The 20,863-nt window shown below is 39.9% G+C and overlaps 2 protein-coding genes and 1 pseudogene across 2 annotated transcripts; all 3 read right to left on the bottom strand.

Annotated features, from left to right (window-relative positions):
• Window positions 1–386, bottom strand: part of LOC111660934 (general transcription factor II-I repeat domain-containing protein 2A-like) — a 7,417-nt pseudogene extending 7,031 nt beyond the window's left edge.
• Window positions 387–7,799: 7,413 nt separating this feature from the next.
• Window positions 7,800–12,103, bottom strand: LOC111660920 (C-C motif chemokine 8-like). The gene is made up of 4 exons (XM_023414357.2): window positions 11,922–12,103; window positions 9,748–9,871; window positions 9,539–9,650; window positions 7,800–8,190 (listed from the first exon to the last, which is right to left on the bottom strand). The coding sequence occupies exons 1-4, from the start codon at window positions 11,983–11,985 to the stop codon at window positions 8,161–8,163; spliced, it is 330 nt and encodes a 109-aa protein (XP_023270125.1). The 5' UTR covers window positions 11,986–12,103; the 3' UTR covers window positions 7,800–8,160.
• A 7,008-nt stretch (window positions 12,104–19,111) lies between these two features.
• On the bottom strand, window positions 19,112–20,479 carry LOC111660877 (C-C motif chemokine 24-like). The gene is made up of 4 exons (XM_023414302.2): window positions 20,330–20,479; window positions 20,102–20,216; window positions 19,772–19,903; window positions 19,112–19,536 (listed from the first exon to the last, which is right to left on the bottom strand). The coding sequence occupies exons 1-3, from the start codon at window positions 20,388–20,390 to the stop codon at window positions 19,789–19,791; spliced, it is 291 nt and encodes a 96-aa protein (XP_023270070.1). The 5' UTR covers window positions 20,391–20,479; the 3' UTR covers window positions 19,112–19,536; window positions 19,772–19,788.
• Between the last annotated feature and the right edge of the window lie 384 nt (window positions 20,480–20,863).

Genomic DNA, 20,863 nt, shown 5'->3' with positions numbered 1-20,863 from the left:
AAGAGGGAGTAGAGGAGAGGACTCAGCACGCAGCCTTGAGGGACGCCGGTGTTCAGGGTGAGGGTAGAGGAGGTGTGGTTTCCTAGCCTAACAGACTGGGGTCTGTTGGTCAAGAAGTCCAGTATCCAGTTACAGAGGGAAGCGTTGATACCCAGGTCGCTGAGTTTGGTGATCAGCTTGGAGGGGATTATGGTGTTGAATGCTGAACTGAAGTCTATGAACAGCATTCTCACATAAGTGTTGTTGTTGTCCAGGTGAGAGAGGGCGGAGTGTAGTGCCATGGAGATGGCATCTTCCGTACTCCTATTCTGGCGGTAGGCGAATTGGAGGGGGTCCAGGGTGGGTGGTAGGAGGGTTTTAAGGTGCTTACATTTTACTGTAAGCATGGTAACCTCATCCTCAGAGTGGAAAAAAAAAAGAAAAGGAAAAGGCATAAATAAACAAGAATTATAAATGAATAAGAGAGTGGGATCTTATTCATGGATAACTTCATGGGAAAAGAGTTTTCTTTGCATAGGCAAAGAAAGGCCCCCACAGCCAACAAAGTTGCAAAAGCTATAAAATCTGCCTGGAATTTAGCTAAAGGCAACTGAGAGATGCCAAAGAGAGCAGTGATGGGATCAGGTTCTGTACATGTCCCAGTTATCTCCGACAAAGTATCAAAAATTGCAGTCCAGCAGTTATGCAGGGATATACTCGACCGGAAAATATGCACATGGTTTGCAGGTGTTTGATGACATTTTTCACAGGAGGTGTCAACATTGTCATAAATTTGGAGAGCCTAACTTTGGTCCAATGAGTTTGGTGAACAACTTGATATTGAATTAACCCACGACTCCATAGCCAACCAAGCAGGAAGTGGTCTGAGCCAATATTGTAGAATTCTAAGGTTAGTAGTCCAGTAGTAAAACCTTAGGTTTGGTAAGGCCATTCCGCCATTCTCTGTAAGAAGTCCTTACGCAGTCTTGGGGTTTTTTTGTTCCAAATAAACTCCAAAACCAGGCTATCAATTTTCTGAAAAAACGCTTGAGGAAGGAAAATAGAGACACACTGGAATAAGTGGAGGAACTTTTATTTTAACGCAATTAATCCTCACAGCTAAATTTTTTTTTTGAACAATGTTTTTATTCATTTCCAATAAGAACATACAAAGCACATTGACATATGCCACACAAATTGCACAATGAGATGCAGGCGAACCTCGCTGCATACACATACATACAAAAAAAAGATAGACACACTCACAAACAAACATACACGCGTAAAATAATAACAATAATAAATAAATAAAATAAAATAAAATTGTCACACACACAATAGCCCTATAGATAGATATAATCTATTGTTGCTTAAGAAAGTCCATTAAGGGTGCCCACACTTCTTCAAATTCTTGTACTTTACCCCTGATTACATAGGTTAGCTTTTCTAATGTAACATACATTGCCATCTCTCTAATCCAAGATTGTGTAGATGATACTTCAGTGTCTCTCCAAGACAAAGCAACCATCCTTCTGGCCTGCAGGAGGCCAAAATTGATCAGAGTCTTACACTTAGAGTTAACAGAAAAGTAATCTGGGTATATCCCTAAAATACATAGTTTTGCTACACAGGGTACCTGAATACCTGTGATTTTACTTAGAGTGTGAACAACCATTTTCCAAAAAGTTACCAGTTTAGGACATTCCCATACACAATGAATCAAAGTACCTTTCTCAGTCGAACATTTCACGCAAGTATCTGGAGTATCAGGGGACCACTTATTGAGTTTCTCGGGGGTTATGTATGTCCTCATTAACCATTTGTGTTGTAGCAGTTTCATGCGAGTATTAATGGTTTGTGTTTGAGCTTTTATACAAGCTGTCGCCCACTCAGCTTCTTCAATATCTTCCTTAATATCTGAGCTCCATGCCCTCCTTCTGTCATGACTAGATTCCTCCTCATGTGAGACAAGTACTGTATATAGTATAGAAATTTGGCGTTTCCCATTCATGTGTCTTAACACAATGTCCTCAAGGCAGGACAGCGGTGGTTCTTGTATATCCTGATGACACTTTGATGAAATGAAATGCTTCAATTGTAGGTATTTAAAAAAGTGTTTTTTTGGAATTGAATATTTCAAACAAAGGTCGCTGAATGTTAGTAAGGTGCCCTGATCATATAAGTCTCCAATTTTTTGCACCCCCCTGTCGGCCCAAACTTGAAAACCACCATCTGCCCGGCCAGGAGTGAACTGCGCATTATTCCAAATAGGTGAAAATTGAGAGATGGGAGGTGTATCGCCAATATGTTTATGGGCTTTAAACCATATATCAATAGAGTTCTTAAGGAAGGGATTTGTTGTTTTTTTCTTTAGAGTTTTAAAATCTGCTGAATATAAATATAGGTTTAGTGGCAGCTTAGATATTGATGCTTGTTCAATATAAACCCATGCTGGAGGAGAATGTGTAACAAAATAAAACATAGCACTACGCAGCTGAGCGGCCCAGTAGTACCACTGTAAATTGGGCATCTGTAATCCACCCCTATCGTATGGCAAGTACAATAATCTGAGTCTTAATCTAGGTTTTCGATTGTTCCAGATAAATTTACAAAATGCATTATTGAGTTCTTTAAAAAAAGATTTTGGCAGTGGCATTGGAAGTGATTGAAACAAATATAGGAATTTCGGCACGATAGTCATCTTGATTATGTTGATCCGGCCAATCATTGATATTGGCATTGTTGTCCATTTTTCAAATAATTCCTGTACCTCTCTCATCAACGGATCATAGTTTGCTTGAACGACTGTATTAATTTGGGGGGTAATCTTAATTCCAAGATAGGTAAAGCCCTCCCTCGCATTAACAAAGGGTGTTGTTATGACTGGATTAGTTCTTTCATCTTTGTTCAGGAAAAGTATAGAAGATTTTGCATTATTAATACTGTATCCAGAAAACTGGCCAAATCTATTAATTAAATGTAATAATGTTTGGACACTGTTTGATAAATTTGACAAAAAAAGAATCACATCGTCTGCATATAACGATATCCTATGTTCATGATTTCCGATTGTTATTCCTGACAAATTGGCTTCGGCTCTAATGGACATGGCTAAAGGCTCAATGGCTAAAATGAACAAAAGCGGGGAGAGAGGACAGCCCTGACGAGTTGACCTCTCTAGCGTTAACGGGCTTGATAAATTGTTATTCGTCATTACGCGTGCTGTAGGGTTGGTATATAGTAATTCTATCCATTTCATAAATTTTCCCCCAAGTCCATATCTTGGTAACAAATTGAACAAATAATGCCACTCAATTCTATCAAACGCTTGTCTAGCATCTACAGATAACAGCGCTGTATCCCTGGTATTTTTTTTGGAGTGGATTATGTTGAGGACCCTTCTTATGTTATGAAATCCCTGGCGAGTCTGTACAAACCCATTCTGATCACCATGTACCAAAAAGGGGATATGTGGATCTAGCCTTTTAGCAAGAACTTTACATAATATTTTTGTGTCTACTCCCATAAGACTAATAGGCCTGTATGAAGAGCAGTCGGTCGGTATTTTCCCAGGTTTCAAAATAAGGATTATTGTAGCGAGTCTTAAAGTTGGTGGTAATATGCCATTATTAAGTGACTCGTTAAACATATCCAAAAGTGGGGTCAACAACTGCTTCTGGAAGGTTTTATAAAACTCTATTGGTAGGCCATCAGGCCCTGGAGTTTTGCCTGAGTTGATACTTTTAATGGCCTGCAATAGCTCTTCCACTGTTATGTCCTTATCCAGATCCACCCCAACCTCCTCTGTGAGCGTTTTGAACTGGAGCTGATCAAGAAAGGTATCTCTATAAGTGGGCATGGGGGAGCATTCTGACCTGTATAGTGATTGATAGAATTCCTTAAATGTGTTATTAATATCTAGAGGATCATCCGATATCTCCCCTGATTGAGTAGTTATGCCATTAATGGCTCTTTCAGATTGTATTTTTTTAATTCTCCAAGCTAACAATTTGCTGGCCTTTTCTCCCTGATCATAAAAGGCTTGGTTCAGCCACAGTAAACTTTTTGCTGCTTTATCAGATGTTAATTTATTATATTCCGTTCTTAAAATTAGTAACCGTTTTTGTTTTCCAGGGTCATCTTTATTATTTATATCTATTTCCAAAGATTTTATTTGCTTCTCTAATTCATTAATTTCTGCTTTTTGTTTCCTGTTTTTAGTACTAGTGAAACTAATAATTTGCCCTCTAATATACGCCTTGAAGGCTTCCCATCTAATACATGCGTTAGTTTGGTTAGTGTTAATCTGAAAGTAGACATCAATCTCATCCTCCAAATATTCAACAAATTCAGGATCTTTAAGCCATCTCACTTGCAGACGCCAATTGGGAGGAGACTGTTGAAGTTTCTCCATTTTTACAGACATGGAAATGGGGGAGTGATCACTAATGACTATACAGCCATACCAGCAATTCTTAATTTTGGATACCAGTTCTTGTGATACTAAAAAATAATCAATGCGAGACCTGGACTTATGTATTCCTGAATAGCATGAGTATTCCAATTTATCTGGGTTAAGTTTTCTCCAGACTTCAGCTAAGTTTAAGTCAGTAATATATTGTAAGATTGTTTTTCTAGATTGTTTTTTATGGGGGTCACTTTTTGTAGAGCGGTCTACTGACGGGTTCAAAGTGCAATTGAAATCCCCACCAATAATGTTTAAGCCATACAATGAAGACAAGGTTAGGAAGAAGTCTTTAAAAAATTTAGGGTTGTCCTCATTAGGACCATAGATGCTGACCAAATTCAGTGCGAGAGACAGGATCCTACCCTGGGCGATTACAAACCTTCCTTGGGGGTCCTGGATTGTGTTAGTAAGTTGAAAAGGAATTGTTTTGTGGATAAGAATTAGTACCCCTCTGGCATAATTGTTATATGTGGCATGTATAACTTGACCAGGCCACCTACGCTGTACTTGCTTAACTTCTGTAACTGTTATATGAATTTCCTGAAGAAAAATTATTTTAGAATGTAGGTTTTTAAGTCTGTTCATTACCTGTTTCAGTTTAGTTAACTTGTTGAGTCCCCTGACATTCCAGGTTGTAATTCTTAAATCAGACATTTTTGGACTTTCCATGTTGTTTCAAGTGCAGTGAGATACATCACCATGTTGAGTGTGACAAAAAATAAAGGCACAGAATAAGTGAAAGTAGTAACAACTAGACTAGACATATAAAAACACTTAACCTTTGAAATCCCGCCCCCCTTCCCTTACTTAAACTAAACGGTGCAAGGGCAAATACCAATCCACACTAATGAGGAGTGGTTTAACTGTAGGCACTTATCTCAGACAGCCCTCATGGTCCCCCCCAGCTCCGCATCCCAACCTGAACATTCAAACACTTACTGTCCTAGAATGATAGATATGAAGCATAATATTATTAACGCTTCCTGATTTAACTACCTCAGTAGCCTGTATCAAATAAACAAGTGTATAGGCCTATAGTAGGTGCATAAAATAAAGTGTCCGCCAAATATGGCAGTAGCAGCTCTGCATGTAATTAAAATAAATTAAAAAAGTACAAAATGTATATAAAATTAACCTGTATTAAGCTGCAGTGCACCTATATTGTCCATATCAGTCCTTTTGTAGTTACCTATACTCCTCATGGTTTATAAGTTTAGGAGTTTGGAAGGAAGTTCTCAGCTTCTTCTGGTGTGGAGAAAAGGATTATCTTCCCGTTGTGTAGAGCCCTCATTTTGCAAGGGCGTAGGGTGAATCCCCGAAAACTTCCAGCTTCGATGAACTTTTTTCTCACTGCATTGAATGTGCTCCGCGTTTTCATGGTTTCCGCTGATAAATCTTGAGCAAAGAAGATTTTGTGACCATCGTGAATGAGCGAGCGTTGTTTGGATGTGTTGAGAACAAACTCGCGGTCTTGAAATCGTAGGAAACGAATGATTACAGCTCTGTTCTGATCTGGTCTTGGTCTTGCCAGAGTGCGGTGCGCTCTTTCCAAAGTGAACGACTTGGTGCCGTCGAGTCCCAACCAAACCGGCAACATACGCTGGATGTAATCAATCATGGATTGGGTCCCTTCAGCGCTTTCAGGGAGCCCCACCAGCCTTAAGTTCTTTCTCCGAGCACGATTTTCCATATCTTCCGTCTTGGACTCCAAATAGGCGATGCGTTTAGCGGCATCAGTCATCTCCGTTTTCACACTCTGCAGTCCGTCTTCGGTGTTTCCTATGCGCCCTTCGGCCTCCGCGAGCCGCTTAGCATTAGCGGTGATATCTTGTTGAAGGTCCGCAAAACTCTTTTGCACAGCATCGACAGAGCTATTCATCCCAGCTATGCGTCTCTCCACGTTGTCGAGTTTTGCCCCGAAGCCATCAAGGGTACTTATCTTGGTGTTAATTGCGGTGACAGTAGAGCGGAGTGACTGTAGCTCTTTTAACACCTCGGCTAAATCGTTCCGTGGGCTGGTCGGAGCGTTAGCAACATCGGCTACCGGAGTAGTTTTGGATTTCTGAGAACCACGGGATTTGGAACTGCTCTCACAGTCTTTAAGCGTCGTTTGTTTAGACATCTTTTAGAAGTTGTTGGAAGCGTTAATGACTAGGACTTTGCAAACTTTTAGCAAAGCTGTGGGGAGACTCCACTCTAAGCTGCCATCTTGGTTCGCGGCTCCACAGCGCCCCCCCTCACAGCTAAATTTAGTGGGAGCATTGACCAGCGTTCAAAATTTTGTTGTATATGATCCAAACAGGGAATGAAATTGGCCTTAAAGAGGAAAGATATGTAAAACTATGCCATGATGTTTTAAACAGAAAATTATGTAGAGGATATTTATGTGCAATTGTATTTAGAGGAAACAACTCACTTTTACTTAGGTTAAGTTTATATCCTGATATAAAACTGAACAAGTGCAGCAGGAACGGATGCCGGTAAGATTGAGACATACAGAAGGAGGTCGTCTGCATATAGCGAGACCCTCTGTTCTGAGCCATTCCTGGCTTTTCCTTTAAGATGAGGGAGATTGAGGCTTGAGTGAGGGTCTGGGGCAATTTAAGAGATTCAAATGATTCATCAAACATGTCAATTAAAATGGGGGCTAATTTTTGTAAGAACATCTTTTGTACCATATTTTATGACGATTAATCCAATTGTGTTGATATTTCACTCAAAACCACTGATTTCAACCTCATGGTGCTGTTGCCTGTATGGGTTTGTGAATTCAGCCTGTTTCTCTAATTAAATACTTTAATACTATTAACAAACTGCACACAGCAAAAAATGTAATTGACTTTTCACAGTTCTTGTTCAAGGCGTGTACACAGCAGGCGTGTTAGGAGCAGTACCGGTAGTAACAAATGTTATTGTCCTCTTCTGAATAAACTGATCTCAGGTCCTTTTATGACTCATGTACACAAACCTGAACCTAATGCATGAAACATTTCCCAAATAAGATAGTGTGAAAGCAGATGATTTAAATATAAGAACCATAAAAAGTAGAGGTAAGAGGCAAAGACCATGATGCTCAGTATTTTAGATTCCTGGTTGTCAAATCTCTAACATGGCTGCAGGACAGAAATATTTGTCCAATACATATCATGCTATGATCACTTAAACGCTTTGAATTACTTATAATTTGACATTGTAAAGCAAAAAACCCAATAAAAGCGTGTTTATGCAGCCCTGGTGGGGCTCAAAGAAAACACAAAGAAAAACAAACATTTACTCATTTTCACTCCTTACAGAGGTAAGGTTGAACAGAGAGAAGAGTGTCATCAGCAAAGAAAGGCACACACTATCAGGATTTGGAAAATAAAAACATGTTTTATTCTGAAGAAGCTCAACAATCAAAGAAATTCATACAACCAATAAACCAGGTGTGAGCTCAGTGAGCTACACATTCACATTTAAATTTTTTTTAACAATCTTCTAAACTACAAACTCTATAAAAAAATATATTAAATCCTTCAAATTGTTTTTATTTTCTTTAATTTCATCAAACACAGAAGTAGAAAAGAGAAATTGCTTTTTAAATATAAAACCCTGTAATTATCTTGATTTGTTGAATTATTATTGGTTTGCTCCAATCAGTCTCCTCCTTGCAACAGCCCATTGTTGTTGTTGTTGTTGTGGCTGAAGTGGGTTAAAGGCTTGTTCCCAGTTTATTAAGACGTCACTCCATTGCAGCGATTCGTCTGTAGAAACACAAATCAAAAAAAAAATCAAAAGCCAGTAAATTAATCAGTGCCTCAAACTGCAGTTCGTGCCCCAAAGTGATGAGAGATTTGTGATACACAGTGTTGATACCAGGTTTAACTTTAAAAGAAACCTAAGCAGCTGCTTTTCAGTAAAAGGCCAGAAAAGAACGATCCTTGTGCTCTTCAAAATAAAAGCACGTGGCTCAATGAGTGGGATAGGGTAAAGATGAGCTGCATTGTGGCTCATTAGTTCAGTGTAAATTTAGAAAGACTAAATATTGAGGTAGAAGCTTAAATGCTCTGATCTTGATGTTGTCTTTTTCATAAACCGCTGAAGACGACTCATTTCACAGATGACTGAAAATAAACATGCAACATTTTTCACAGTGAAAAATCTGATATTTGTTTGAAGAAATATCTTTTTGATTCCAAGTCAAATGCAAAAGATGAATTTGTCTTTCAGGCATTAAAATATTGCAAAAATATATGTATATTGAATATGTGCGCCTAGCGTGCTGTTGCAGGTGAGGAGTGAATGTGAGTCATAGCATTATACCACCACCTGTTCATGATTTGACGTCTGTACAACTTCATGACTCAAAGCCAATGGCAGCTTTTGCGGTTTCACAGTCAAATGCAAGACACTCAAAACTAAATGAAGCTTGAAACAGACTAGGAAACTTACTTTTACTTTTTTTTTTCATTTGTTACAAACTGATAGTGGTTTTTCGTCATTGTTGTATATTTTTGTGGTTGCAGTAGGTAAGACGACGTCAGACTTTCAGATCTCACCATGAACGTTTAAAGGAACAGTTTGACATTTTGGGAAATATTTGCTGCTTTGAAAGAAGCTTGAAACCACTCTCATGTTAAGTATAGAGGTGGTTAGCTTAGCTTAGCAAAAAGACTGGAAGGAGGGGGAAACAGCTTGCCCGGCTTTGTCCAAAATTCAAATATACACTTGCAGATTAATTTTTAAGCTCTTATTTTAAAGGTCCCATATTGTATAAAGGTAGCTGTCCATGTCTTCTTTGATTATAGATCAGGTCTAGGTTCTATATTAATACTGTGAAAGTATCAAAGCCTCAGTCCGCAGAGAAATGCACACAGCCTGTATTCAGAAACTGAGCCTTAAAACCAGCCGTCAGGACTTCTGGAACTTTGTGATGTCACAACGAAGCAGCCACTGCTCTCAGAAGATGTAAAACTACATTGAGATGGTTTTTGGTTCTTAAAACCACAAATATATCTTGTTATGGATCAACACTGCAAAATAAAACACAGGAGAAGAGGAAAATATGGGACCTTTTTAAAGTGTGAGAGTTTAGCATTGAGTTTAAGGTACCTTGTTATTTTTCTTGCACACTTTCTTCAGGTGATCCACATGCTTCACCACGTCTTTGACCCAGGGTTCGTGAGGTGGCACACACAGTGTCTTGCCACGTCTGCCTATCAACCTGCAAGAAAAGACCGAATCATCCAGGTCAGGCTGACACTGTGATCACTTGTAAAGAATTGTTTGTACATCCCGAATCCTTAAAAAAACAAACTTACACTGTGGCATCAATAGCGCAGCCCATCCCACGGACTTGTTGGCGGTAGTCTACGATGGCTTTTTTGTCCACCACTTTGTTTTTGACAGTCAAGCAGCAATCTAAGGGGATCTGCGCCAGGGTCACTGAAAACACAAAGAACAGTTGACTTTAGTTAGAAATAAATAATTGTCTCTTTGCTTTAACTCCTTGTGTTGACTCCCGTTTTTCCTTGTCATGGTTTTGAGCCGGACTCAGTGTTTCTGCCTGTACGGCACATGTCAGCGCTGGAATTCGTTGTAAGCTGACGACAGCTGTTCTTCCTTAAGAGGGAAATCACAAACTTTCCCAAGCAGAGTTTCTGCCCTGAGAGCGTCACGGTCATAAAATTATGTAATAACTGCAATTATATACAGTGCAGTTAAAGTCATAACTAACTCTCACACTTTAAACCACATAAAAAAGCACAGTAAAGTGCAATCACTTCAAATCTACTGCTCAACATAAGTTTTATTTCAATGAACAAAGTCTTTTGTTTATAAGGTTATTACATGTATACTGCTGCTCTCTCTCTCACTTTCTCTCTCTCTCTCTCTGTGTGTCTGTCTGACTTAGGTGACTTCTGGGGACAAATATCAGACGACTAAAGACCAGTTAATTGGGGACATCTCTGTGGATGAAAGGTTTGGGTAAATCTCCAGGAAAGGAAGGCAAGTCTATGTAATGTTCCCAAAAAGGGGACATGCATTACTCTGAGTGTGTGTGTGTGTGTGTGTGTGTGTGTGTGTGTGTGAGTGTGTGTGTGTGGTGGTGGTATCAGGCTTCCATCCCATCAAACGTTTAAGCTCTCAGATTTTATAGTAAGATAACAACATAAGGTTAAAACGGTCGGGTTACGTTAGATTTATTTTCTCGTGTGAAACAAGCAACCAAGTGGAACTCACTGTAGAACTACGCCTTTTTCCTTTTGATAAAACCTGGGCTCATTTTATATTTCACTTTATTATTATTTTTTACTTTTTTTTTTAAGTCAAAATATACTCAAATCTTTTTGGGAGCTTCTATTCAATGATTTTGGCCTCCTGCCAAGACACCTGATTTCATCTCTGGACGTGCATACACTGCATTATGGCACAGTGCCTAAAAAAGCACAGTTTTAAGGTAAAAATATAATATATCATAAGAATACAAAATTATGTCTGAAAGGAAACTGGAAATGCATTCTTGCAATACTCTCAAAAAGAGCTTACAGCTGCACTGATTAATTGATTAAACCAATTAGTCTGGTTGATAATTAATCATTTAATCATTTTAATTTTTCAAGCAGAACAGTAACTAGCTCCGGAAATTCATGGACAAGATCAATAAGAGCCTTACTGAAGGGAAAGTTATTACTCCGGAGGCAATAACTTTGTTTTTCTTGAGTGACAAGTGCAGGACACACACACACACACACACACACACACACACACACAAACCACAACTACACACTCCCATATGCACAGCATTGCATCATCATTTACGTAACAAAAGTTGCCTCATTTGTTTTTTTTTGTGACACAATTCCTGGGAAGTGCAGAAGTTAACCTTGAACCCACTTATAGTGCGAGCCGAGAGGGGAAAACCAGCAGCACACCCTGCAAGGAGAAATCTATCACTACAGTCTCAGTGTGTTTGCCTTGCTCGTTTGCACTGATAAGATTCAGATACAACAAATTCATTTATTGTCATTGTTTAATTTTCCTGTTGTTAAGTGCTGCATACATTTGAGTATTAAAGCTCTTAATCCACTTTATTTTATATACTTTATTTACTTAATATCAAGAGGAAAAAATGTTTCTTCACATTGTAATTCTTCTACTGCTGCAGTCAGACTACAGATTGTAAAACTCTAACACACACAATTATAAATGGCACAGCCTCTTCGACAAAGTATATTTGAAATGCAAAGATATAAAGCTGAGATTTAAAGTCAAGTGAAGGGCACAGATTTGTGTTTAAACCTCAGATGCAGCCACATTGAATAATTTCCTCTTTTTTCCAGTGTAAACTGCTGCTTCTCTTTTTTGGAGCCGTTCCAAGTGGATTACTTACATCCTGTTATCTTTTTTCATTTCACTTTCAGCTTAAAATTAAAAGGATTGTGTGTGAATGAGCCTGGGTGGATGCCTGGGAAAAAAAACAAAACAAACTCACCTGTGCAGCAGCAGGTGATGAAGAGGATGCAGAAGAAGAGTTTAGCATCACCCCACGGAGCCATGTCTGGTTGCTGAGCTGGCGAGGTCGTGTCTTCGTCTCAGTGTGGCTGATTGGCTGAGTCAGAGCCTGCTCGTCCTTTCAACACCTACAGTGGCAAAGGAGGTGAGGAGACTGGCTCTGTGCAACAGTGTTTTATAGCCCACCGTCCACTTACTTTTACTTTCATATTGCTGACGCTCCTCCTCTGTCCTTCACAAAACATACATCCTCATATATCTTTTATCAGCTTCTTACTTCACAGCACTTTTTTTTTTATTCTTGGCTCTTCCAATGTAACAGGAACAAGTTGAGTCAGGGAACCTCCAGGTCACAGACACTTCTTAATCTCGAAAACAAACACAAACACAAACACCAGCAGTTACAGATTCAACTCTTAGATAACCTGGATCAATATTTCAACCTCAATAAACATTGTCATCATTATATAAAAGAATTAAAAAAGATGAAAGGGTTTTGATCTTGTTTTTATGCGCCTCATGCGAGCATTTTGGAATATTTTTAGCTTCCATTTAATTATATATTTTTTAAGGAAATAGATAAACATCTGTTAAAGTGTCCTCTTTTCACTGTGGGAGCGTTTAAACTTTGCAGTATATGATAAACAACTGTTTAATGCTAAATTTCCCATGCTTCTGGAGCTCAAGGAAAAGTCATGTTCCAACAGAAAAGCATTTAGAAGAACTATCAAACTACCACAAATACACTATGGTGGACTTTGAGATGCTTGTGCGTTCCTTAAAATACCCAACACGATATAAAACCGTAGGCTGCGAATAAAGATGGACGCAGCTTCCGCAGCGTCACCTACAGGTTTCTGAAGAGCAGTTTTGAAGCTCAGCATGAGCTGCAGAGTGAAGCTTCGGTTTGGCAAGCACATGCTGCCATTAGCATCGTTAGCACAGCTGAGCATGTGGGCGTCTTGCTTGAAAGCTAACCAAAGACTAATTCATTTGCTGGCTAATTAGCAATTTAACAAGCTAAGCTAACAAGCCAGGTATATAGTGAGCGCAGACATCAATACCTGCTAATTAGTGCCAACGTGTAAATACCAAGTGCCTCTGCCACTTCTCTCCAGGCTTGATTTCTCTGGCGTTTGTACCAGTACATAAACAAACTCTGATCAAAGAGAACAGGGTGATTCTTCTGTGCAATAATCAACCTCTCCTCCATTTTGACGTTGGATACGAAGCTGGACCTGCATAATTAATGATTAATGATTGACTGGCTAGCACCTAACTTCTTCTGCAGTGAAGCAACAAAACCACAATATAGTTTGGAAAAGCATGACATCAGCGGATTACAGTATGTTTTGTTGTTTTTAATTTTGTAATGATAGAAGTATAATAGTTTTTTACAACACAGATGTTAAAGTCAGGACAGGCACAAGAAGCGTATAGTTGGGTTCAACAAAAGCACTTTGTTTTTCTCTGCCCCCAAACGTGGGTTTCTTGCCGGGAGCAGGTGGTGATGTGGTCATACTGTGGTCGTCTTGTCAGGTAATCCACAACCCAGGACGTGAAGCAGGGATCCACTGGAGGAGGTTCTAGTACTTGTTCAACCTGTGGCCTCAGAAGGTGGAGAAGCAGCCGCTCCAGGGTCTTAATGATGTGTGATGTGAGGGGTGAGGGTCTGTAGTCATTTATCTCAGCCGGTCGTCCTACTGTAGGTACCTGAACAAGACATGATGTTTTCCACAGGACCGGGACCCTCCCTGTTTGAAGGCTGAAGATAAAGATCCTCTGGAGGGGCTCAGCCAGCTTTCCATGACATAGCCTCTTGAGCTCTGCCTTCACCTCCTCCGCTGTAAAGGACAGGAGACTTGACCCCAGTGTGGAGGGAGCTGCAGCTGCAGTGTCAGGTTGTGAAGGAGATGCCGTAGGAGAAGCTGCAGCTGAAGCAGTGGGAGAGAGAACAGCTGAGGCTGTGTCAACTCATTGGCCTTGTCCAAATCACCTGATGTTGCCTGGCTGTTCTTCTCTTTATAGCGCTTTCACACCTCTCTGGTGTTGTCGTTCTGCAGCTTCCTCTCTACTTTCTTTTTGTAGTCCTCCTCCACCTGCTTTAATCTCCCCTTCAGCTCATGTTGCACACACCTAAGCTTCTCCCTGTCTCCATCCCTGAAGGCCTCCCTTTTCTGCTTGAGGAGGGTCTTGATGTTACTGATGATCCAGGGTTTGTTGTTTGGAAAGCAGTGTACAGTCCTTGCTGGTATTACAGTGTCCATACAGAAGTTAATGTAGTCTGTGGTACATTCAACCATTCTATCAAGGTCAGGGTCCTTGCTTTTACCATTTTCCTGTGACTCCAACAGGACATTCCAGTCCGTGCACTCAAAACAGTCTTTTAGAGACTCACTGGCCTCCAGGGTCCAGCTCCTGAATGAGCGAGTTGCAGCCTGCCTCAGTGCACAGGGTTTGTAGGAAGGCTGAAGAAAAACCAGATTATGATCTGATCTGCCAAGTGGTGTTAGAGCTGAAGCAGTGTAGGCCTCCTTGACATTTGCGTACAATAGATCCACTGTCTTATTTTCCCTTGTAGAACAGTCAACACACTAAGTGAAGCCAGTCAGGTGAGAGGTGAGAGTGACATGGTTAAAATCCCCCGATACTGCAATGAATGCATCAGTGTGCTGGGTCTGTACTCTCGCAACAGTCTTGTGGATGACGTCATACGCAACTACAGCCTCCGCTCGTGGTTGAATGTAAGACCGACTGCCAACAGTTCAATATCCCGTCTTCTCCTTCACTTGGATGTGGTTGGACCTTCTAATGTTCACAAGCAGAACCAGTCCTCCACCTTTATTCTTCCTGCTTGCTCCGGCGGTATGTGATGTTTAACACCATATCTGGTTCACTTTAAAGCCAGGAGTTCTTCCTTTGTGTACATTATTTTCTCCATCGTCAGACGTAACAACAACGTATAATAAAAAACATCAATCGACAAAAAATATACTAACTGGCGAGGTCGTGTCTTCGTCTCAGTGTGGCTGGCGGCTGATTGGTTCAGTCAGAGCCTGCTCGTCCTTTCAACACCTACAGTGGCGAAGAAGGTGAGGTGACTGGCTCTGTGCGACAGTGTTTATATAGCCCACTGGGAGCAGCATCCACTTTAGTTTTATTTTCATATTGCTAATCACTCCTCCTCCTCTGGCCTTCACAAAACATACATCGTCTATCTTTTATCAGCTTCTTATTTCACAGCACTTCTCGAACATGCTTGGCGCTTCTAATGTAACAGTGTCCCATGTTGAGTCAGGGAACCTCCAGGTCACAGACACTTCGAAATCTCGCACAATCTCGAAACAAACACAAACAAAAACACTAGCAGTTACAGATTCAACCCTCAGATAACCAGGATCAACATTTAAACTTTAATAAACGTTGTCATCATTAAATAACAGGTTTGTCGTTTGACAAAAGCTTCAGCCATCGTCGTCTTTATTTTACAAGAAGTTATAATACGCCCTCTGAGCAGCGCTGTGTCTTCAGGGAAGATTGGAGGCTGCTAGCAGAAAGCGACAAGAATTATTTCTCTTCTCTGCTGGAATAGGCTGGGGCTAGCTGGTTAGCATGCTAACGTGAGTAGAGCAAAAGACATGACATAAACAAACATCAACATCGGCGTTGCATTCCACCGCGGCAAACAGCTCCTGGTGAGTAAAGGAGTGAAGTTTGATGCTTAACTCGCAACGTTTCTTCTAGACTGGTGACTAAACAGCTGCTGATGCTAACATTGGTGAAACTTACAAATAGCTCCTTTAAGTTTAGGCAAAGAGTGTGGTAAAAACATTCTGTCATGTGCTTTAAATAATTTACTTTACAATGTAAAGACACTGCACACTGCAAAGAACTTGACTGTAACACCTGAGATGGCACATGATGAGATTCTGCTGTGATGTTATTGTAATTCTGTACCCTCTGGCTCCTTTGTACTTTTTATTTGAACAGTGTTGGATCAAAACAAAGCCAGATCAAACATTTGCATTGTTACACACTTCCTTTGTGGATTTATTCCCACGTGAACGATGATTGACACTTCGCTGGAAAAAAACAGTGATTGCAGTGAAACTGGTACCACCTCATTTAAATAGTGTCAAGATCAACTTTCTCTTCCCCACTGACTGTATTAAGGAAGTAGTCACCAGGCTGAGCAACGGTGTCTTTATATTGATATAAAATCAACCAATATGTTATTATTACGCTATCAGATTTACCTCTAACCACTTTATTGCATCATTAGGAGCAAATGTTTAACTGTGTGGTTGGTCACACATTGTAAGTGCCAATGGAGCATCTGCAGAGAAACTTTCGGTTTCTTGTAATCGTCCCCTCTGGATGTTTGCCCAGATTTCCTCCTGCATTTAATCTCTTGGAGTTTCCCTGCTGAGCCAGTTACAGGAAAATAAAGAAAAGTTGATAAACCTGAAATGTGAAATAGCAAAATGCAAATTTGGCAGGAGAGACTGTAATCTTTGTTCAAGAGGGATATTCAGCCAAGTTCCTTTTAGGATGAGCATGTCGTTACACATTTGACAGCTGAGAACATTTGCCTTCCCTGAGGTGTCTTTGAAGACTTTGCTCAATGGAATATTTTTTTGTCTAAACTAAACACTAACATGCCAAACATCCAGTCTTGTTAATGATAAGGACAGTGGTTTATGATTTACATACATTTATTAACAATGCCAGGAGGTGGTTTGGTTGAGTGGTGGGTGTGGCCAAAGGGGTTTGAGTAAGATGTTTTAAACTGGGGGTGCTGTAGTGGGATTAGCATGTTTGCGTGTACGTGTTATTTTGTAAAAATGCATAGAATAATACTAGTACTACAACACAGCAGCAACAACAATAATAGCCAGGTCTATTTAACACAAAGACTCAGTAATACAAATGCTATTGCAATAAGTTTGATGTTAAAAGGTATTGACAACTGAATATTAAACTGCTCTGTGACAGTTTATAATAATCCTAATTTCTTGAGCTGCAGGTCAGATGCTGCAGTAGTTATAATAATCTAAATGTGGCCTTTTACTCAGGGGTGCTGGAACCTCAAACTGTCAGTGTGGACATGCATCAGGGAGAGGTGAATCGGCCTCTTCTGGGTCACGTGGTGATAATGAGTGAAACTGAAGAAGCCACAGGTAAAACTCATTGTTCTTTCTCAATAAAAGTCACAGTGAAGTCATCTCTGTGTGCGGTGGTTCATTTGATTTTCACATTAGTTGACTGCTAGTATTGGCTGTTCAGGGGAGTTTTGTTCACTACAGAGACGGATCTTTCTTCCATTGCCTGACACCAGTTTTAGACACTCTGTTAAATAAAGTGGTTAAATTTAGTGCCAGTTTTACTTTCGGTGTCTCACATTTCCCGTTACTTACCTTAAAAAAAACAACAAAAAAAAAGTCCTTCAAACAAATGTGTCCGGGGGTAAATAAAGATGTAAATAAATGCTGTTTAGAGTTTTGGGTGGCCTGTGGCGACCTAACACAACCCACATGTATTGTGGGAAATTCCACAGAATGCTCTAGACCTTGTCCTTTGGCCATGAGGACAGTTTGTAGCTGTGAGCTCAGAGCTATGAGAAGGTCAAATGGTCAGAAGGACTTCCTGTTCTCAAACACTCTTTTTATCCCAGAATTCAGTTACATATTCATCTCATTAATGTCAGCGAATAGTGAATCATTACTCATCGCTCACAATGTGTATGAATATGTCAAGTTTTTACACCACAATCAGGCTTAAATATCCTTTATCACACAAAGAAAAACATGTATTCTGAGTATTGTTGGAGTTCCTTCATGGCCCCCCTTCATATAAACTCAGGGACACTTTATTCTCTAAATTGAATTCCTTAAACCTTTACGCAATTGACAAAATTAGGCTTTTAGCTATGCTAAAATTATCATAAATGCTGTTTAGAATTAATATGAGAACAGACTAAACTTAGGGATTTAATGATCAAATTTGTTTACATGGACATTCATTGTTGTCCATTTCAACTTTCACTAAAAGTGCAGAAAGGATGTCACAGACACAGCTGTGTTTTGTTTTTCTGTTTTTCCGGGTTCCAAACATCGAGGGACAAAATGTGTGACTCATATGTCTGAGCATAACGAAGCCCAAAATACAATATGCATAATCAAAGCCGCCTTTGTCAGAAAGCTGCTGTCAGTTCGGCTCACGGCCAATTTTACTGCAGTTTCGGCCCTGCAGGTCACATTAGAGGATTGCTGCTGAGAGATATCTGAATGGGAAAGTGTTATTGGAGCAGCTGAGAGAGCTCGACACACAGCGGCATAAGAAAACAGGTGCACACAGACAAAACACCAACAATGAAGTTAACATATTTAAAGGTCCCTCCAGTCTAAAGGTCTCTGTCCATGTGTAGTGTGATTATAGATCAGGTCTAGGTTCTATATTAATATTGTGAAAGTATCAAAGCCTCAGTCCGCAGAGAAATGCACACAGCCTGTATTCAGAAACTGAGCCTTAAAACCAGCCGTCAGGACTTCTGGAACTTTGTGATGTCACAACAAAGCAGTAACCAAGCCCCGCCCACCTAGACTCCAGAGAGAAGCCTGAGAGAGGAGATGTAATACTACACTGAGATAGTTTTTAGTTCTTAAAACCACAAATATATCTTCTTATGGGTCAACACTTCAAAATAAAACACAGAAGAAGAAGAAAATATGGAACTTTGACACCACATTCATCACATTTTAATTTCACTTTATATATATATATATGTAACTTAATAATAAAGAAATGCAAATACAGGAACACTGCAAGATTCTATGTTTATTTCTTTTTTTATCATTCTGACTGCAGGCTCGTCTTATCACCAACATTTTAATTATATTTTTCATGTTCACTGAGGAATTCTGTTCTTCTACTTCATGCTGTTTATGTGTGCGGTCATATTGGCAAGTATTTCTGTTTTAATCTTTTTATGTTTCTGTATGTGTGTAGAGCGCCGATGCCATGCTGGAATAGCTGATCAGTATCAGCTGCATCATTCACTCATGCTTCACCGCCACCGGCTCATATCAGCCGCTCGGCTCCCAGCTGATGAGCTACACCCGCATTATTCATCGTGTTTCAGCTTTAATAAAGAAACGCGGCAACTAGAGATTAGAAAATACTATCAAACTTTATTTTAAAATAACTCTCAACAATAGTCATCACAACATTTTTCTCAGGTTTTCACAACAGTATTATGATGAGAAACAAACAGGTTGTTAGTTAGATCAACATTTCACTCAGAGATAATGAAAAGAAATAAAGATAAAATTTAAAAAAACATTCACAAAGAGGGATTGAGTTTAACACAGCAGTCACCAGGAAACGTATAGACCTGTACATTTAGCCAGTGTCTGAAGTCACATGGCATGATGGCTCATACAGTATATCATCATCATCATCATCATCATCATCATCATCATCATCATCATAAATAACAGGGCACAGCATGGCGGTTTACTGAGACAAATGGATTTGGCTCAGTCTCAGTCCTTGATCTTCTGCCATCTTTTCCTAGAGTGCACTCTGCTGTTCACCTGCACAAAAAAAAGAAAAAGCAGTGAGTCATCAGCCAATGCAGGAGTGATGATGTAGAGTATGAAAGACAAAAATGACATGAGTATAAATAAATAAATAAGTGTAGAAAAATACAGAAATAGCATTTTTTTTTATTTCAGCAATCATTCATTTATTTATACTCTGTCGTTTTTCCTCCCTCATAGTAAAGAAATGCAGTTTGTTTTTAAAGTTCAGCTGCATTTTGTCATTTACCTTTTTTTTTTTTTCTTTTACTTTTTTACTGAGGCATTCTTTTTGAGGTCCAGAAAGTTGATGTGAGACCTCACCCATCCTTCCACACTGGGGTGGACGGCACACAGTCTCTTTGCACCCTTTGTGATGAACCTGAAAAAGCAGATGAGATACAGAGAAGTGAGATTAAGCTGCAGACTACAGAGCTGGAAATAAACTACTTTCATTAATGTTTTTTTTTTTGTTGCAAACTTGGATAAAGACGAGCTGCTGTAAGCCTTAAGCAAAGGATCTGACACGATCTTTGCTCTATAAATACATGTTAATACTGAACACACGGTGAACACTTACACAGTAGCACTGATGTCACAGCCCTGTCCAGCTTCCAGAATGGTGTAGCTTTCAATGATTCTCTTTGGTATGAGGGTTTTGCTGGCTTTCTTACAGCAGTCCACTGGAACCTCAGCTGCAGGAAGATGGAAAAACAAATTGATTGACTGGTCAGAAAATGTACAAGGAGAGCGGAAATGCAACCTACCACCTCCCTCAAAGCTCAAACGTGTTGTCTCTGTTTCTTACCTGCTGCAAACTCAGTGCAGATGATGCTCAGCAAGAGCAGAGCTGCAACTTGAGAGGCCATGTCTGTGTTTTTCTTCGTCGGTCTCAGCTCAGGTTCGGTGAGTCTCTTCAGGAGATGGAAGCTGCTGCTGTGAGGTGCAGAGGGAAGCTACAGGTGCATTTATACAGGTGTGCAAGAGAAAGCGAAAGTGCGAGCTGCACTCATTGACTGGAAGTCTGCGCGCATGCCTCGACATTTACCTCTTCACGCCTCCTCTCCTTTTGTGTTTCTTGCCAGACTCTTCTTGTCTGTCTTCCCTGAGGCCAGTCTTTATCAGAGCTTTTGTCTTCTTTGAGAAATACTTTATATAATCCATCTTTGCTTTACAGTGAGAAAGTCCAGCTGCTGTATGTTTATTTGCTACTGTGCATCATCGGCAATATATCTGCCAACAATCACAGTCTTTATATTTCACTATTTTGCAACACATTAATTGCAAAGATTCGTAAAGACTGATGTCAGTCAGTTTGTGCAAAATAAAAAAAGCAAAGTGC

Source organism: Seriola lalandi, unplaced genomic scaffold (assembly GCF_002814215.2).
Source record: "Seriola lalandi dorsalis isolate HSWRI2012SDOR001 ecotype SW California unplaced genomic scaffold, Sedor1 jcf7180002054524, whole genome shotgun sequence".
NCBI lineage: Eukaryota > Metazoa > Chordata > Actinopteri > Carangiformes > Carangidae > Seriola > Seriola lalandi.
The sequence above is the reverse complement of the archived record's forward strand: the minus strand, read 5'-3'. Positions and strand labels throughout refer to the sequence as shown.

Excerpts from the sequence above, each read along its gene's own strand:
- LOC111660877 (XM_023414302.2), bottom strand. The coding sequence starts at position 20,390 with ATGGCCTCTCAAGTTGCAGCTCTGCTCTTGCTGAGCATCATCTGCACT. Across the intron at positions 20,217-20,329 it reads CTGCACTGAGTTTGCAGCAG|CTGAGGTTCCAGTGGACTGC; the intron begins GTAAGAAACAGA and ends ATCTTCCTGCAG. Across the intron at positions 19,904-20,101 it reads TGTGACATCAGTGCTACTGT|GTTCATCACAAAGGGTGCAA; the intron begins GTAAGTGTTCAC and ends CTGCTTTTTCAG.
- LOC111660920 (XM_023414357.2), bottom strand. The coding sequence starts at position 11,985 with ATGGCTCCGTGGGGTGATGCTAAACTCTTCTTCTGCATCCTCTTCATC. Across the intron at positions 9,872-11,921 it reads CATCACCTGCTGCTGCACAG|TGACCCTGGCGCAGATCCCC; the intron begins GTGAGTTTGTTT and ends TTGTGTTTTCAG. Across the intron at positions 8,191-9,538 it reads TGTGCAAGAAAAATAACAAG|ACGAATCGCTGCAATGGAGT; the intron begins GTACCTTAAACT and ends GTGTTTCTACAG.